This window comes from Electrophorus electricus, chromosome 12 (assembly GCF_041902795.1).
Source record: "Electrophorus electricus isolate QZ-2024a chromosome 12, ASM4190279v1, whole genome shotgun sequence".
Classification (NCBI taxonomy): domain Eukaryota; kingdom Metazoa; phylum Chordata; class Actinopteri; order Gymnotiformes; family Gymnotidae; genus Electrophorus; species Electrophorus electricus.
The window spans coordinates 9,489,958-9,508,421 of NC_137508.1; the positions used below are offsets into that span (position 1 = coordinate 9,489,958).

Consider the following 18,464-nt stretch of genomic DNA (forward strand, 5'->3'; position numbering starts at 1 on the left):
AAATAAGTTGTTTGAATGTAAAATGGTCTAATATCAGTACCTGTAAGGCACATGACAATTCAGCTATTTTTTCATAATGTCTCATCTTTGTTGTTATAAAATACATAAATAGCTTTTTTAATTTCAGGATCAGTTATGATGACTGAACATGTATGGCTAAGAGGACTCTGAAATTTAAGCCTTTTTGGTGTAGAGTTTCCTTTTACTGAATTTGATAGGATTTTTTTAGGCAAACATACATGAAGATGGCACTGACAAATGTCTTGTGTAATATTTCATGTGTATCTAATGTAATATTGTGTATATCTAATAGTTTACTGTTTGTATAATAAAGGGATACCTGCAGAATACCCTGCGTCCCCTGCAGTTGAGGAATTACGTGCTACATTTTAATGGTATTAGTCAGGGTAAAATTCCACATCTGGGTTATATTGCATCATAATGTTGATCTATGAAAGAGGAGATTTTTCGAAGGCCAGCCAGGGCATTTGATTACTCTGGGATGCATTTGTCATTACTCTGTTATAGATTAGCGAGTGCATGCAGTACATAGGCCAAATGTGCAGGGATGCAGTACTGAGACTGTATGCCCCTGGGCTGCGAGGCAGTGAGCAGACCTGACCTTGATGTGCAGATGGAACTGTGTAAACACTGCACCACTCTTCTCCCTGCACCACTTACAACAGGCTCCTGGTTTAGTTTTTTCACTGCTGCTGACCCATTTGTTAGGCTTCTTCTTGGATTAAACCCCTGAAACATTTGCATTTGGAAGCGCGCACACACACACACACACAAAGACATGCGCATGCACACACAATTCTCAGTCCCCTACCTCCGCCCTCCGCGGTGTCTTTGCAGAGGTCTTTATCCTGCGGGAAGGTGGTAACATGAGCTCTCCAGGATCAGTAGTAGTGTGCTGAGCTGCTATCTGTACATGGTCTGTGCAGAATGTTGAAGCTGCACTAAATGGGCTTTGGACCTGTCAGCAAAGCTTAGCCCCCCCCACCCTGACAGCCTGCACACACCGCGCGTGCTGTGAAAAAGGCAGCCTGGAAGGGCAAGTGCTATATGACTGATGGGAGTGGACTCCAAGACTCTTACAGCTGGTCAATAGCACAAGCTGTGATAACATGGGCCGAAGCAGAGCCAGACCCACATGTCAGTCATGCAGGAGGGAGGGGGTATGTTACAGGTTGCCATGGGAAGTGACGCATTCATTCTTAATTAAGCAGGTACCTGTGCTTTTCTTTAGTTGCTTGAAATTCTTTCATCACATAAATGTTGCGGAATCATTATGGTTTTAGTGGTTTTAGTTTATAAAGTGCAGTAGCCAAGTATATTGGTAAAGGACTATTTGGTCAATACACTGATTACAGATTTCTCTGTTTATTATGTTCTGATGAAGATGCAGTCCCCTTCGTTTCACCCATTATTGCCATCTGCTGGTTGCATTAGCTTTTGAGCAACATGAGGTTTTGATTCTTGCCTATGCGTTTGTTATTAGGTTATTAGGGAGAACGGGTCATCAGAGGTGCTGAAACTCTACGACACAGCCATGGATAAACTGGAGGGGCTGAAGAAAGAGTATGACAACTTGAGCAAGCGATACAGTGAGAAGGTGGCCAATCACAACACGGACCTGAGCCGTCTGCAGCAGGCCGACGAGGAGAATGGGCGACTGCAGAAGCAGATTGAGACCTTGATAAAGCAGAGAGACACGGCTATCCACTACCAGCAGCAGTACTCGGCCTCTGTCCGCAGGTAAGAGGCAGGAGCTCCAGCTATGCGTGCTTGTGCAGGAAATTTGCACAGGCTGTAGTACTGTGTGACCAAGCGACAAGCTTATGGATAGTAAGCACAAAAGGGCGAAGAGATGAGTTTGGCAGCGGAACCATTAATGTTTACATTCCCCACTAAGAATAAGTATACATATGGAATTTAGGGTGAATGGTAACCTCATGTACCGTGTGGTCACGCATTACTTTATCAGCAGCCGTGATTGCAGGTGTTGGCGAGCAACCCCCCTCACTCTGATGGGTGTCTGGTCACAGGTTTGACTCAGTGCAGCAGGAACTGAGCAAGGCCTCAGCACAGAACAAGGAGCTGCAGCGGGAGATGGAGAGGCTGCAGTCAGAGGTGACGCGCTACAAGAACTTCCAACTGAAGGCAGCCAAGGATGCAGAGAAGTACAAGGAGGAGCGTGACTCCGTGTTCAGTGAGTATCGGCTGATCATGAGTGAGCGTGACCAGGTGATCAAGGAGGTGGACAAGCTGCAGACGGAGCTGGAGGCGGCTGAGGCCCGCCTGAAGAACACTTCGTCGGAGAGGATGGTGGCCAGCGAGGAGCTGGAGGCGCTCCGACAGGTACAAGCCAGCACATTAGCCGAGGCTTGTAGAGATCGTATGAATGCGTGTGATTTACAGGAACGATCCGCAGCATGGATGTCATGTCGTGTAATGCGTGACCAGCTTTGTGGGAAACAGCATTATTTATTTGCCAATTGCTGCCATCCGCTGTGCTTCGCAGGAGCTCAACTCGTCACTGGTGGATCGAGACCGTGCCATCTGTGAGCGGAATGAGCTGCTGGAGAAGTACTGCCATGAAGTTAAGGATAAAGCGGAGGCACAGAAGGAGCTGAGTCAGGCCTGCAAAGACATCGAGACTGTGCGCGAGGAGCGTGACGTGGCCAGGAAAGAACGCACAGAAGCCATCATCCAGAGGGACCAGCTGCTGCGCGAGTACTACCAGGCTAGACAGGTATACACAGGCTCGGAGCCGTGACACTTCCCTCTTTCTGGGCCTCCCCCCGGCCAAGAGCCCCATGCATGGAGACTTTTTTTGGGGGGGGGGGTGTTATTTATTTCTAATGTTACTTCTCACGGTTAAATGTGCAGAACTTTGTTGCTAAGGGTTTGTCAGTGATTAACAATAAGTAATACAGAAATAATAAGTACTATATAAATGCAGTTTGATTAAGTTCGATCTGGAAGATATCTTTGAATGTATTTTTAAATTTTGCAAGAGTTGACTGTTTTGATCAAGTGTAATTCCTCAGTGCCTGGGCGCTGATGGCCTTTTGCTGTTTTTGGGATTGATTATGAAAGTGCTGTGTGTGCTAATGTAGGATGGGTATGGCAGCTCAGGCAGTACGCTGTCAGCGCAGGTAAAGAGAGCTCCCTGTCTCGCAGAGCACCTCTCACATCTTGGATGAAACTTTCAGCAGCTCGTCACTGTCACCTTCCAAACGAAAGGGCCTTGTACTCTCAGTTGTGTCTTCCAGATTTGCTGAATAATGCAGAAATACTCACTCTGATTTTCACTCTATTCAGTTCATCTGGGAAAATCTTGTTCTAACCTTTCATGATCGAGAATTTTAGTTTGTTATATGGCTTTTATAGTTGTCTCTTAGATTTTATTTTTATATTATCACCATCTTTTATGGCACCCATTTATGTATACTATTTGCTTGTGTGAAAAATCCATGGAGCTTTTAAAATGTTAGAGATCTTCTCTGAGCAGTTCAGCGTTGCCTACTGTTTTATATGTATACATTCTCTCTCACGCCACACACACACACACACACACACACACACACACAGCCACTTATAACCTGATCTGAGCTACACGATTATTCCAGAAGAAATCAACACATGTAGTAAAGCGGCTTTCTAATTGTATCAGACAAATATATGGAAACATGCAGCTGAACTGATTTGCAACCCGACTCCACCAGAGGGCTCTGTGATTGTTCCAAACCACTTATGTTCTGGGTGGCACTAACCAGAACAATAAATGCAAGAGAATAAATGTTCCTTGTTTAGTATTGTGGGATCGCATTAACGTTGGTGACCGCCAGCCAAGTCTTGCAGCTCAAGCATGTTGTTGTGCACAGAAACAAGACACGGCCACTATGGACATGGAGCGGGCCAACAAAGAGATCGAGGTGTTGCGTAAGCAGTGTGAGGCCATGTCACAGGAGCTGAAGGAGGCCGTACAGGAGGCCGAGGTAGCCAAGTGCCGCCGGGACTGGGCTTTCCAGGAGAGGGACAAGATCGTCGCCGAGCGGGAGAGCATCCGGTGCGGTCCCACAGCTGCAAGCCATGCGGGAAGAATCAGCCCCCTTTCAGCATGGTCTTTCTCAATTAAGAGAGGTTTTGCATGCGTTTGTATGGTTGTAGGCAGAATGTGGGCTCAGTGCACGGACGTTTTATCTGCTGTGTGGCAGGACCCTGTGCGATAACCTGCGCAGAGAAAGGGATCGTGCTGTTAGCGACCTGGCCGACGCTCTGCGCAACCTGGACGACATGAGGAAACAGAAGAATGATGCGGCCCGGGAACTGAAAGAGCTCAAGTGAGCGCTGTTCTATGCCGCTCCCTGCTAGTCTGCTTTCTATTATTCCAGCCCCCCACCCCCCCTCTCTCTCTCTCTCTCTCTCCTCTCTCTCCTCTCTCTCCTCTCTCTCTCTCTCTCTCTCTCTCTCTCTCTCTCTCTCTCTCTCTCTCTCTCCTTCCCTCATACATTCTCATGAAACAGATTTGTGCTGTTGTCCACTGTTCCTGTGGCTCAAGCTCCCTCTAGTGGCTGGCTAATGCATGAAAAATAAATATGGTCCCTCCCTTTCTCTTAAAACTATTTTAGTTTTTCAGAGTTTTTAAAGTCACTGATACCCTCTGGGCATCTCCCTCATTGCACTTTGAGCCCATGTGTCTTGGTGGCAGTTTGCCAGTATTCCCTATTACTTAATCCTGTTTTATTTTCATCTGTTTTCTGGCTATGACCTTGATGTTTATATCCCTTCTCTCTCTGGTGTGTGTTTTATTCCATAAGTATGTTACAGGACATTTATACAATAGAGCAATAGAAGCAATAGCAATAAATATTTCTTGGATTGTGTATTTCTTCTTTAATTATCAGCAAGCAGAGTTGTTCAGAAGTACAGGTTTCCACATTTGTTGTGGAGTGAGCCCGTTTGTTTTCTCTAGGGTGAGGAGCGTGTAGGGTTGTATAGCAAGGTGCATGTTTGTGCTCTCTAGGGAGAAGGTGGAATGCCAGAGAGAGAGGGAGGCACACTTCTGCCCACTGATGGCACACAGTTCGCACGATTCAGCCATAGACACAGACTCTCTGGAGTGGGAAACTGAAGTGGTGGAGTTTGAGAAGGACAGGGTGAGTTCCTCAAATCAGTCCACACAACACTCTTTGACCTTGTGTGGATAAGAGGCGTTGGATCTTAGTTAGGCTTTCCATTTTGATTGTTGTGTGTGATTTCTGTCTTTTTCTCTGACCAGGATGACATGGATTTGAAGGCTCTGGGGTTTGACATCGCAGAGGGAGTGAACGATCCATATATACCAGGGGATTGTGGGATTTTTGTGACCAGAGTGGACAAAGGAAGTATTGCAGATGGAAGACTAAGGTAATTTAGCCTATTGAGCTCTCTCCAAATAATAGCCTGGGGAGTTGGTGGCCGCTCATTGCTTTGCTGCCCATTGCTTCGACCTAACCAGCCGTGTCTTTCTCGTCCCAGAGTGAACGACTGGCTGCTGAAGATAAATGACATTGACCTAACTAACAAAGACAGGACGCAGGTCATCAAAGCCGTGCTTAATGGAGGAGGCGTGATCAATATGGTGGTTCGAAGGAGAAAGTCTTTAGGTGGAAGACTGGTTACTCCTGTCCACATTAATCTCGTCGGACACAAAGGTAGAGCTTAGCTCCGTTTCCCAGGGTAGGAAAGAAAGCTGAATAAAAAGTAGCCCCTTCTGTGCTCCTGTTGTCATCAATAACTCCTCCCCTCACTCTCCCATGCTGACCCTCTATCAGACAGTGGTATAAGCCTGGAGGGCGGAGTCTATGTGACGGCTCTAGCAGCAGGAAGCCCGGCTGCCAGGGAGGGTTCTCTCTCCATCGGGGATCGCCTCATTGCCGTAAGTCAACAATCATGCCATCTTTGAACAGCTGAAACTGTGGAGCTGCCCTTTTGTTTACTATTAATTTGCCAGACTTTATCCCTTATTAATAATAATACTTTAACTTGAAAAGATTCCTAATTCAGTTACTTATTTTAAACACTCTGGGCCAATTATGCCAATGGCCTTTCAAATCCTTCACTTCAGCAAACTGCTGTAGTTATGCTAGGTGATATGCAGAATGATAGTCACAATAGTGATTGGTAATGCTACATGGGGAAACCAAAAAGTTGATCCAGTCATAGTCCTCCACTGATGTAATATGTCCTGTCGCAACTAGGACATGATTTACACAACAACCTTATACCACCAACTTTATGCAGATATACTTGAATTCTAATGAAATTTAAAATTGTGTGCAGTATTTATAATGCTTACTGCTTCATCTAGGAATGTAACATCTTCTATTACTGAGATTGAGTAATGCATGTCAGAATATTTGAGTGTGGTGTTAAGTTCAGAGTCTGTGACCCATATGACCCCCCCTTTTTTTTTTCATCTAGTAACAATGTAAATGCGTGCATATATTAGCACGCAGGCTTGGTACTGATGGGCTGCGGAACGTGCCAGAATGGCTGAAGAGAGTGCTGGTGCTGTTCTTTAGTGAAGCTCTGACCTACATTTCCCCTTCTCAGATAAATGGAATCGCTCTGGATAACAAATCTGTGACAGAGTGTGAGGCTCTGCTAAGAGGCTGCAGAGAGTCACTCAGCCTTTCCCTCATGAAGGTGAGTGTTTGCGTCTGTCTGCATGGCTGTGTGCGTGTGTGTGCGTGAGCTTGTGCGCTATGCTCTTGTTTCTAAATATGGAGATCCTACTCCCACATTCCTGTATAGCTCATATTCGTGACAGCACTGTCTATGTATTGAAGTACAAGTTTTGATGCATTAAAGAGTAGTTGTTCCAACGGCACACTTTTGTAATCCCTGTCAGTTGTCTGGTTTAGATGCTGTAATTTGAAACATTTCGCTTGTTCCTCAGAATAGTAGAACCTGTTTGAAGTTTACACTGTCAGGCATAAAGCTCTTGCTCCTGAAAAGTATGCCCTGAAAAATCTGTCTTGTGGCCAGTTCTTCCCCCAGAGCACATCAGGCCAGAATATCTTCGAGAGTCTCCGGGAGGTGGACAAGTCCAATGGTAGGGTGCATGTAACCGAGGTGCACTGTCGCAATGGCCGCAATCTCAAGCACAATAGCTCCACCCAGACAGACCTCTATAGCAGCGAGGTGGGTGGTGGCTGCGGAGAGAGGAGGAAACCCCGGGCTGACCCCGAGGAGGTCATGTACCCGGAGCGAAAGCCCTTCTCTGCCTCAAGTCTGCGGCCCGCCTCCGAGCTGGGCTCCGCCCGCTATGCTGGCAGCGCCTTCCACGAGGTCTGCTACACCCGCTCTGACCCGGCCCCTGAGTGCATTGTACTGGAGACTGCGCCTGACAAGAGGCATAGCGGAGGAACCTGGCCCAAAATGGTGGCGGGGGTTGCCATGACGACAGATAGCCCTGCTCAACTCTCTATCTACAAGTTGCCCAATCAGAGGAAGTCCATCTTTGACGCTGACACCTTCAAGAGACCCGACACGCCATCTAAGGTGGAGTACCTAACCGGCCACTCACCGCAGCCCTCCAGAGCGGATGGAGCCACAGCGCCTCCACCAGCTCCCCCTACGCGCAGCGACTCATTCAAGTTCAAGCCGAAGCCAGCGGGCAGCTCCGCATCGGACTCCACCATCACGGATGTGAAGCAGGGAGACCGCAACGGAAACCTGTATTTGGTCGAGGGAGGGGCCAAGACACTGAGCTCACGGAAGTCCTGCGAGGAGGACATCGGGCGCGTGCGGCCCGAGGAGCCCGACGTGAAGCGGCCACGGCCCAAGTCGGCCCCAGCACTGCGCCTTAGGATGACGCCGCAGACCATCCCCCTGCAGAGCTTCCAGGTGAGTTCTCCGCCATCTTGGCCTTGGCCTGGTGCCCACTTTAATCAGCCTCACAGCTCCTGCTGCACTGCCACACACTGCTCTGCGGGGGCAGCAGAGCACAGAAATGCTAAACTCTGCCTCCTGATGGTATGCCAGATATTACATAACATTCCCTACCATGTCCATTTGCCCCACTAATACATGTCAAATTCATCTTTGTGTGTGTGTGTGTGTGTGTGTGTGGAACAGAGCTACTCTAATGATGGGGACTGTTTAGAGCAGAGGGAGGTTTTGCGCTCCTCTCCTAATAGACCTCACAGACACAGCATGGGGTTCGTCCCTGCCGTCTACAATGGGACCCTGCCACCCAGTGAGTCATGCTCCCCTCCTACTCTGAGCTGATCTCTGCCATTTCAGTTTGGTAGTGTGGAGGATTTAAGATTTTCTTTTTTTTTTTTTTTTTTTTTTTTTTTTTTGTGGTGTTGAGGTATGGTTTTGGGAACTCACAATGCAAAAACCATGTTTATTGTTATAAATATCTACAGTTAACTCACTGAGCACAATAATGTGCATCATATATAGTTCATTCATTTTATTTTGCAGTAATGTCTTAGGCCAAGAAGAGTGCTCATTTCTGAGGTATCTTTATGTAGAACCAGGGTCCAGGGTGCCACACAGTCTTTCTGGTGACATATGCGCATACAATATGCATGGGGCTTGCGATAATTAAGTCTATTTTTACCTGATTTGAATATTCATCATTTGGCCAGGGAAGCTGATTTGTGAGCCTCCCTGCCGTCTGCTCATCTGTTGCCCAGAGCAGCTGGGTTCATGTCCGGGGCCAGGGGAGGAGCCACAAACCATGCGCCATCAGCTCCGCCCCCCACTGAGCTTGACCAGGAGACCGTAGCTCCGTGGCAACCCTCCCCTTAAAAACGCCATCAAAAGGGATACATGGCCGGTGACCATGATAGCCGGTGGCAGGGGGAGAGCGTGTTTGCTTGAGCTGTTTTTTCATTTACCTGGATATGTTTAACCTGCAGACTCCACCCATCGAGGCCTGTCACCATGTACTGCGGTTACGGCAGTGATGAGGAACCCTGTTTACACTGTCCGTAGTCACAGGCTGCACACCAGCAACTGTCCCTCCGTTGCCAGTCAGATCTGCCATCAACACACACATACAAGGTATCACAAACCGCATCACCAGCACTTCGTGTTGCGTCCCCACGGAACACGCACACTTCTTTTCATTGAAATTAAATATATGACCCTTTAGACTTTGACATTCAGAGTTTGGGTGTAAATTAACCTTGCATTGAGTTGGTTACAAAAGGATGACTTTCAAGAGTTTCAGCAGTGGACAGCTTGTAATCTCTGAATGGGGCCTGAATGTTCTGCAGCCCACATAATGAGTGTTTGCTGAAATGACCTGTTCTCATTTGTACAGTGCAGCTCAGTCTGACCCCCTTTTTACCTTCTTAGCTTGTGCGTATTCTTGTTTTTATTCTTCCTCCCTCCCCCCAGTCCCCAGCACCAGGGCCGTCTTAGTCTGGACCTCACCCAGAAGCGACCTGTTGAGTGTTCGCGTTCCAGTCGGGCCTCTCACGGCACCAACTCGCTGCCATCCAGTGCCCGACTCGGTCAGTCTCCGTCTCTCTGTCCTCTGGCTCTCTCCTCCATGACTCGTCCTCGCATGTCCTGGGATATGGCACACTCTTGGGGTACCTCGTTTAAAACGGGTTGCTCTGTTTGCATTGCAGGCTCATCCAATAATGTGCAGCATCGCACAGAAAGGATCAAAATCCCCTCCACCCCTCGGTACCCGCGCTCTATGCTGGGCTCAGACAGAGGTGCGCTCCTCTTTTGTAGAGTATAATCTGTGAGAGCATAATGTTGAATCTTTCACTGAGACATTGTGTTTCACTGAGACATTGTTTGTTTGCTGTTGTTGTGTGAACATGGATGGAGCTGACCGAGTTGACCTTGCATCTGCGTATTTGTATGCCTGTGTGACTGCGTCCCAGGTTCCCTGTCCCACTCAGAATGCAGCAGTCCCAGTCTCATCACACCACCCCTGTCCCCGCTCAACCTGGAGACGTCCTCGTTTGCCTCCAGCCAGTCTCAGAACTCCATCTCCACGCTGCCGCGCATCTCAGTCAGCCCCGTTCCCACAGGAGAGCACAGGAAAGACAGGTCTGGTCCCATCACACACCCACTCCCCCCCCAACCCCCCTGCGCACAGCCTTTCCGCACCATTGCCAAGTAACAGCACTCTCTCATGTCTAGCGCAGCTAAGCTGAGCACAGGCCTCTCTCTCCCTTCAGTTATCTCAGGCTCTCTGAAATGGGCTCACTACACTGGGGTAGAAGTTGTTGTTGTTGTTGTTGTTGTTGTTGTTATTATTATTATTATTATTATTAACAACCCCCCCCCCCATCTCTCCTTTAGCAGAATGCAAATGTGCTCATTAATATACTTCATTCTTTCCATTTCATGTTTTGGTTTCTTCATGAACGCCTGTAATATGTCTTGCTGTGATCAGCCGAACACATCTGTCTTCCAGTGTGTTGAGTCTCTGTCCCTGTGTAGGTTTTTACAGGCTGTCTCTTCTGCCTCTGCTCTTTGGCTTTCCGGAACCCTTTCAGATCTCTGTACCGTAACAGGTCGTTTCTGAGAATCCCTCTGGCTGCTAGGCCTCGGTTCTCCTCTCTCAGGAGCCTGAGGTTGGTTTCCTGCCAGTCACGAGGGGGGGTGCTTGACACACCTGCTTGTTTGCTTGTTGTGAACGTAGAGCTGCATTCTGAATGACTGGCTGTGGAAATACCTGCTTGTGTGCCATGTGTGTAAATAGACTTAGACCATGCGTTAAGCCACTTGACAGACTCCTGAAGTGGTGAGATTACTGGGACTTTGAATTGTCATGAATTGTGTTATTTAAATAAATGGGTTGATCAGGATTGGACCTGCTTATGCACCAGTCAAGTCAGCCAGTTTGAAACCATTGGATTTGATATTCTAAAATGGATCAAGAGTTGAGCATTAGATTTTCATGGTGGTCTGTACTTCATAGGATAATGTTTGCTCATTGTATGAACATTTTCTTGCGAGTTTAAAGTAGAGGGCAGATTACTCCCATCTACCCATGTAGATTTTGCATGTGTTTGGGTGGCTGTTGAAAAGATCCAGAATATTCATGATGAATGACATGCTGTCTATTTACATTTTCTTAACAGATTTTAAAAAAAGCTTTGTATTTGTTACTGAGGTCTACTTGTGAGTTCTAGAGCCTTTACAAATCGGTTATAAACTAACTTTTAGTTGGTGCACTATTTATTAATTAAGCTTTGTGTGGATCTCCTCTCAGTGCAGGTCTTTTTGAAGTGAGTTAATAGAACTCCTCACCTTTCTGGATCTTTTATTTCCTTCATGCAAACACCCTGTGCTTCATGGTCCTGCCGCTGTACAATCCTCTAGTGAGGTTGCCTTTGGACCTGTCACACCCCAGGTGTGCTTAGCGCTCCCTTCCCGCTCTGCCAGGTGCATGGCCATGCTCTCTGGCCCACAGCTTCGTTGTTCTGTGCGGATGTTGCAGGCCATGTTCTCAGCGTTGAGTCTTTTATCCGGAAGTACTCCTACACCGTCCACTGTTTCTGCTGTTCTTAAACACTCGATTCACATCTTCACCTGCTTGGTGAGTTTAGTTCAGTGAATCGGGCCGGTGGAGCATCGGGAAAGTACGGTGGTATTTCATGGACGGCACTGCGACTCGCTGCTCTTGGGTGCGTGTTGAGCTCTGAAGGAGACACTGACCTGCTGTCTGCACTCTGGCAGGCCGTACCTGGAGGAGCCACGCAACGTCATCGTGCAGAAGGGGGCGGAACCTCTGGGCATCTCCATCGTCAGTGGTGAGAATGGAGGCATCTTTGTGTCCAAGGTGACCGGAGGTAGCATCGCTCATCAAGCAGGTCTGGAGTATGGGGACCAGCTACTGGAGGTCAGTACCACAGCTGTGGCTGTCTCCTTAGGCTTTTTTTCCCCATTGTCATTTGGCACCATTTGAAGAACTAAAAATAGTTTGGAACCCAGACTCAGGTCCCAAGAGAATTCCTGATTCTTTTCCCACCAGGCCTCAAGCACAATGCTATGTTCTTCTGTATGTATTGTAATAAAAAGGTACAATGATTTCACTAATATATGTTACATAGGTTATAAACACTTCAGGCAACTGTGATTTTGAGATTTGTGTAGGGCAGTGTCAGACAGCCTATAGTAATAGTGGCTACTAGCTTAGCTAGCCAGTATTCACTTATAGCCAATTGGGCTAGCACCAATGAATGGGCTACTGTTTGCTAGTTGATATTATCTAGAGTTCTCTTGGTAGTTACATTTGTCTTGTTTGCTGATTAAATCCATTTAAAAATGGCAGCCCCCAGTTTATTGGCCAATCAGAAATATAAACAAACTCATTCTGAACTCATCATTTCTGTCAGCTTTTTAATGGCAGTGTTATCCATGTAGGAAGGTACGTGGATGGCACGTGTTGTTGAGTCACTGTTGTGTCACCTTGTTGTTCGTGCTCATCCTCAGTATAACGGCATAAACCTGCGCAATGCCACAGAGCAGCAGGCACGCCTGGTCATAGGCCAGCAGTGTGACACCATCACCATCATGGCCCAGTACAACCCCCACATGTACCAGCATGGCAACCACTCTCGCTCCAGGTATGTGCCCCCCCCATTTCACCCGGCCACGCCTCACTGGCCATGGGTTTTAATGCCTCTGCTCCACCATCGCTTTAGCTCTCGTGTGGAGCCAGTGAGCAGCCAGCCCACTCTGCAAGGCAGCGGAACGATCACCCCGGATAACCACTCCACCATCGACACCCTCAGCGAGCAGGACGAAGGAACCCTCACACCTTCCTCTAAGCAGACGACACCTACCACCAGCCCGCACAGCTTCAGCAGGTGCACCGTTTGTCTTGTGTATCAATCTTGCATACGCACAGACAAACTCACTCATTCCATAATGACTACAAATTACTGTTGCGTACTTTATAAGCCATGCAGTGTACAGTTAATCATAAACTTAATCAGGGTGATTTAGTGCATCTAATGTCTGCATGATCAGCTGGTGTTAGAACCGCCACACTTTGTTTCTGTCACAGAATGTCGTCAGAGAGCTCTAAGAAGCTTGCGGAGGTTCGGGTGGTATCTGTGAGGAAGTCTCAGATGGAGCTGGGTGTCCAGGTGTGTGGGGGGAACCTGTGTGGGATCTTTGTGGAGAGGCTGGAGGAGGACAGTCCTGCCAGGGGGGGCGATGGCCTGATGCCTGGAGACATGATCCTGGAGGTGAGAGGAGCACCCGTCCCCTCGTACCGCAACCACAATAGTAGCATAAGAATCCATGTTTACTACATTAAGGTATATCTGTGTCCACTGAAGTGGCAGGTAAAGGTCTCTACAAAAATGAAACGTGTCCAAACCAAATATCACTCAGACTGTGTAAACAGAAACGTGGTGCTGTGCTGTTTGAACTCTGTGTGAATGAATGTAATCGTGCTAATAAAAGATTAGTCTGGTTGATCTACCCAATGTAACACACACTCTGATGAGATAGATACTTGAGTCATTTTCAGCTGGAGTTTCAGGGTTTTATGCATCAGTGGCCTGTGAAGACCTGTTTTGGCAGCTGTGTTTGAAGCAAGATTTATTTAAAGAGAATGTTATGTTTAGCAAGCTAATTCAGCAGGTTTAAAATTTCCTTCAGTTCCCTTTAGATTTAGCACGCATGCAGTTTTCTTCTGTGTGTGTCCACTTGTGTATGTGTGTGAACTGCATCGAGTGTTCTCAACTTGCTCTGTGCAGTGGTTCCTTTGTTCTCTGATTAACAGTGAGTGAATGAATGAGCTGTTCTGGCCGGTCCCAGAGAACGCTTTGTTCTGCACTACCAGGGCACTTCTCTGTCTCTCTATTGTTCTCCACTGATCACCGTTTTTCCTTCTTGCTCTCTCATTTATCCCAAGTATTCTGTCTGAGGAGAGGGAAATTGGTCATATCCTGTCTCTGGCATGACTGATCCCAGCTGGCTATCCAGATGAGCTCTGCCTCATCCTGACAAAAAACAGAAGTGTCATCTTGTCTCCCAACATATTCAGTTTTCCTCAGATGGAAATCAATAACTGGGCACATAATGTACAAGAGAGCAAAGTGCAACCGTTTCCACTCTGTGGGTGTCGTAGTGTCAGAATATGTTTCTAGACTGGGACAAAGAGAGGGGTCATTCTGTTGCTCATCTACTGCACCATTTCATTTCTCTGTCTGTGTTGTACCTCGCTCTGCCCCAGTATAACTCGGTGTCTATGAAGAATAAGACTGCAGAAGAGGCTTACTTGGAAATGCTCAAGCCAGCAGAAATGGTCATATTCAAAGTCCAACATCGTGCGGATGAGTTCATCCATCTGAAAGACACTGAGGGAGATGGATTCTATATCAGGTAGCATGGAGCATCATCATGCAAAGCATGCTTCCTTTACCCTGCACAACACTGTGACAGCCCCTGGTGAATTCATAGACAAATGCTAGCGTCTCTGTTCATATAGACTGGTCTAAATTTGGTTACAGTCCGTAGAAGGTGCATTTATGGAACGCTTTTAATCTCTTCAGCTACGTATAGGACTGGGGATAAGATTGCGTCTGACAGTAAAAGCTAGCTTTACATGTGTCAGCTATTCGCCGATTCTAATAGTGGCTGTAGTAATAAGGTGGTCTGAGACAGAAAGCATTGTATGGGTATGGTTGCAATGAGAAGTATGTGAATCATGCGCTGTTCAAAAATAGCCGGGTTCGCCTTTGCAAACGTCGCTTGGCGTCGTGCAGCTGTTGTAGGAGCTTTTTCCACCTGCACAATAATGATGTCATCTGCAGTAAATAATTTGCACCCATCCATGCATCCGGAGTGAGCTGTGCTAAGGGGTCATAGCAACCACTACCAATAACCATAGGACTTTCACTTGGAGCACACTTATTCTGTCTGAGTTTCTGTCATGGTGCTGACCTCTCTTGTGTCTGACAGAGCGCTGTATGACCGTGTGGCAGAGAGCGAGCAGGACCTCCCCTTTAAGAAGGACGATATCCTGTACGTGGACAACACACTACCAAAGGGCAATTTTGGTATCTGGATGGCCTGGCAACTAGATGAAAATGCACAAAAGATGCAAAGTGGCCAAATCCCTAGTAAATACATGTGAGTGAAGCCACAGTACAGATATACAAAACACTTTAATGAAATTTGTTGCACAGAGGACTGATATCAGGACATGTTGGAAGTAATTGGTAATGCTGCACTTGGTGTCTGGGGACTTTTGACTGAGCTGCACTCACGGGGGCGGGTGGCGGTGTGCATGTGCGTGTGTATGTGTGCATGTGTAGGATGGATCAGGAGTTCTACCGCAGGCACAGTATGGGCGAGCTGAAGGACGAGGTGGGTTCCAGTAAAACACTCTCCGCCGCCGCCCGCAGGTCCTTCTTCCGTAGGAAACAGAAGCACAAACGCAGCAGCTCCAAAGATGGCAAAGACTTGCTGGCCCTGGATGCCATCAGCACCGACTCCATTCCATTTTTAGAAGGTGAGAGGATCTCCACTATTCTGAGCAATTTGTTGTGTTCACAACATTAGTATGCTGTAGTTTTGTAGGCACTGTTATAAGGAAAATAAAATCGGTTTCCTTTAGTAAAAAAAGTTTTTAACAACTTTAATTAAATATTATAAATATTGTTGATTATGGGTTTGCATACTTACTGTGTGCCTGCTCCAGCAGTACATTCTATCCAGGTTGTACAGTTCTTTTGGCTGTAAGTGTGTGTGTTTTGTGTGTGTATGGTACTCTGTGGTGTATGACCAGACTGTGTGAGCCTGGCCTATCAGAGGGTGCAGAAGGTAGACTGCACATCTCCCAGACCTGTGCTGATCCTGGGTCCACTTGTGGACCCCGTTAAAGACATGCTGGTCAGAGAGTCTCCAGGGAAATTTAGTAGATGCGTACTGGGTAAGTGCCTGCACCATGCCCCCAGTAGCACACGCAGTGCCTTCTTCTAGCCTTTTTAATTAGCTTGAGTTTTGTCTCAACCTACATGTTTGTAATGGTGATGCTCAGTATTCCTGCTGGATAACACTTTAAGAGCAACGAAATGATTGAAAGCCAACCTTGCCTTATGTGATGATGCAGAGGTGATGAAGGCCTCTCAGCAAGCCATCGAACGAGGAGTGAAGGACTGCCTCTTCATTGATTATAAACGGAGGAGTGGTCACTTTGATGTGACAACCGTGGCCTCTATCAAGGAGATAACAGAGAAGGTCTGTCCATTTCCTTTTTCTTTAAGTTCACTCTGCTTGTGAAATAGTTGTGTGGGTCCAGAACCTCTATTTAATTTGACCAGATTTTGTATAAACATCAGTCATATATTTATTAATAATAATTATATATTTTTTGCATTAAAAAAAATGCTGGTCTTGTTAGGATAAGATACATTTGATGTCTTTATTTTCCAACCTCGGGGTCCTACCTACTACATAACACATCTTTTTCAAATGTACTGTTGAGGTATTCGCAGTTAGACAGTTTTAATTAGACTTTAAAATCAGTAACCTGGGGCAACACAAAATAGACTTTAATATTATGTAAAATGTGTTGCTCATATGCTTATTATAATGCACATCGTCTTATAATTGCCAGTCGTGGAAGAAAAACACACTTAAAAGCCTAATTGTCAAAGTTAGATGAGCCACTTGTGGCAACAATCACTGTTGAATTTGAAAATTGATATTGTTGGTTCTCAGTTGAAATCCTGGGGAACCAGTTAGGTTCATAATTACCTCATTAGGTTTAGAGAAAACATGCAAACATAGTGTTCACAGGGCGTGCTGGTTGCGTGGAAGCATGCAGAGAAAATCACTTGTCTCAATGATGTGTGCAACTGTTTTTCCAAGTAAAAGCTCAGTGTGGATGGCTATAAAGACAGAGAGAGAGCCCAGCTGAAAGGCAAGGTGGATGGAAACATTGAAGTTTTGAAATATGGTGGGGTTTTAGAGAGAGGTTTTTAAGTTTGACTTCATACTTCTGTCTTGTTTTTAGTGTTATCCCACTATATTGATATTTTTTGAGGCTGGGAGGACATTAACATAATACATCAAACAACAAAATCCGCAATTCTTCAATACAGTAGTCTGCATGTTTGCAGATGTTACAGAAGGCATAATTACTTTTAAAACCTTTGTTAACATTGTTATATTTTCATTTACCTGTTTACTGTATTTTTACCCTCTGAATCAGGCTGTTCATTTTGGGTGCATAGATTCATATTTTGCTGATTCAGATTTCAATGGGGTAATTGAAAGACAAATTTAATTTGCATCATGAATTAAAAAAAAAAAGAATTAAAGTTAAAATTGATTTGATAAGTTGAGTCACATGGTTTGTTTTAGTATCCGTTAAAGCCACAACCATGGATTGTTAACTGTTTTTGGTAACATGTAAATGATGGCTTCTGTTGAAACCTGAATTTAAAATGGAAGGATATGATTCCATTAATTATGCACAATGCAAACATAAGCAAACCATTTTGAGCTTTTAGATATGAAATTTTCAGTTGCTGCTGATTCTTGCATTCACAAGTCTCTATGAATTTTTGCAGCTTGACATGCTTCAAACTGCTGCGGCAGTGTTAGAACATGTAGTCCAGGCCATAGTGAAGTCTCCTTGGTGGTGGCTTTAAGTGGGTGGGTTTTATTCTAACATCCCCTGTTCCTCTGTTTGCGGCCATTTGTCGTTCATGACTTGAAGTTGCTCTGTGCTGTGTCGTGTTCTCTCTCTCATAGGACTGTCACTGTTTGCTTGACATTGCACCTCACGCCATCGAACGGCTTCACAGCGTACACATTTACCCAATCGTCATTTTCATTCGCTACAAAAATGCAAAGCAGATAAAGTAAGTGGCCACACCCTTACATGCTCCTTTTAACTAGACCTTTCACTTTAGAGGATGTGCAAAAGCACATGGCTACTAATCTTCCTGAGACTAGGACCTGCAGTTCCGTCTTGTCCTTGTCCTAGGTATTCATAAGGCCCCAGTAAGTCACACAACCTCCATAAACGCTGCTAAAAGCCCTGTCGGGGCATTTTGGCCCTGTTGGGATGTGTACTGTCTCCCACTGGGGCTGGGAGGAGCCTGTGAAATGGAGAGGCTCAGTGATGCCGACTGGACTACAGCAGAGCGTGTCCCCAGGCCCCTGCAAGCTGCTGGTGTTAAGCGCATGGCTACATCAGTCCGCCTTGGGCTCTCTGTAAAACTGCTACGCATCCTCCCAAAGACGAGCCCGCTGAGGCGCGGCTGCTGCTCTCTGGGCTTTGCACTGCCGAAAGCTTTGTCTATATCCACCACACAGTGTATCCTGTTTTGCTGCATGAACAAGCTGACTCTGTACTGTGTAAAGTTGTGAAATGCACAATAACGTATAGGGTATTGCAGAGTATTTGAGGGGGTCAGGACTTCAGAGATTGCTGAATCCAAATTACACCCCTG

General features: G+C 46.4%; 1 protein-coding gene across 11 annotated transcripts in view; it reads left to right on the plus strand.

The window, feature by feature from the left end:
- The window catches only part of dlg5a (discs, large homolog 5a (Drosophila)), a 35,709-nt gene that overhangs the window by 15,244 nt on the left and 2,001 nt on the right, over positions 1-18,464 (plus strand). For 5 of the 11 annotated variants that reach the window (XM_081724427.1, XM_081724429.1, XM_081724428.1 and 2 more), the window contains 26 exons: positions 1,505-1,761; positions 2,052-2,364; positions 2,528-2,758; positions 3,894-4,078; positions 4,227-4,352; positions 5,036-5,168; positions 5,291-5,418; positions 5,530-5,705; positions 5,826-5,929; positions 6,607-6,699; positions 7,042-7,902; positions 8,134-8,254; positions 8,928-9,072; positions 9,412-9,527; positions 9,648-9,737; positions 9,912-10,080; positions 10,533-10,610; positions 11,719-11,881; positions 12,475-12,851; positions 13,052-13,235; positions 14,231-14,379; positions 14,959-15,129; positions 15,315-15,511; positions 15,788-15,931; positions 16,112-16,239; positions 17,761-17,870. In XM_081724427.1, coding sequence (XP_081580553.1) covers positions 1,505-1,761; positions 2,052-2,364; positions 2,528-2,758; positions 3,894-4,078; positions 4,227-4,352; positions 5,036-5,168; positions 5,291-5,418; positions 5,530-5,705; positions 5,826-5,929; positions 6,607-6,699; positions 7,042-7,902; positions 8,134-8,254; positions 8,928-9,072; positions 9,412-9,527; positions 9,648-9,737; positions 9,912-10,080; positions 10,533-10,610; positions 11,719-11,881; positions 12,475-12,851; positions 13,052-13,235; positions 14,231-14,379; positions 14,959-15,129; positions 15,315-15,511; positions 15,788-15,931; positions 16,112-16,239; positions 17,761-17,870 — 4,949 coding nt within the window. The remainder of the gene's footprint in view (positions 1-1,504; positions 1,762-2,051; positions 2,365-2,527; positions 2,759-3,893; positions 4,079-4,226; positions 4,353-5,035; positions 5,169-5,290; positions 5,419-5,529; positions 5,706-5,825; positions 5,930-6,606; positions 6,700-7,041; positions 7,903-8,133; positions 8,255-8,927; positions 9,073-9,411; positions 9,528-9,647; positions 9,738-9,911; positions 10,081-10,532; positions 10,611-11,718; positions 11,882-12,474; positions 12,852-13,051; positions 13,236-14,230; positions 14,380-14,958; positions 15,130-15,314; positions 15,512-15,787; positions 15,932-16,111; positions 16,240-17,760; positions 17,871-18,464) is intronic. The other 6 variants (XM_081724431.1, XM_081724436.1, XM_081724433.1 and 3 more) reach the window with 4 other exon arrangements.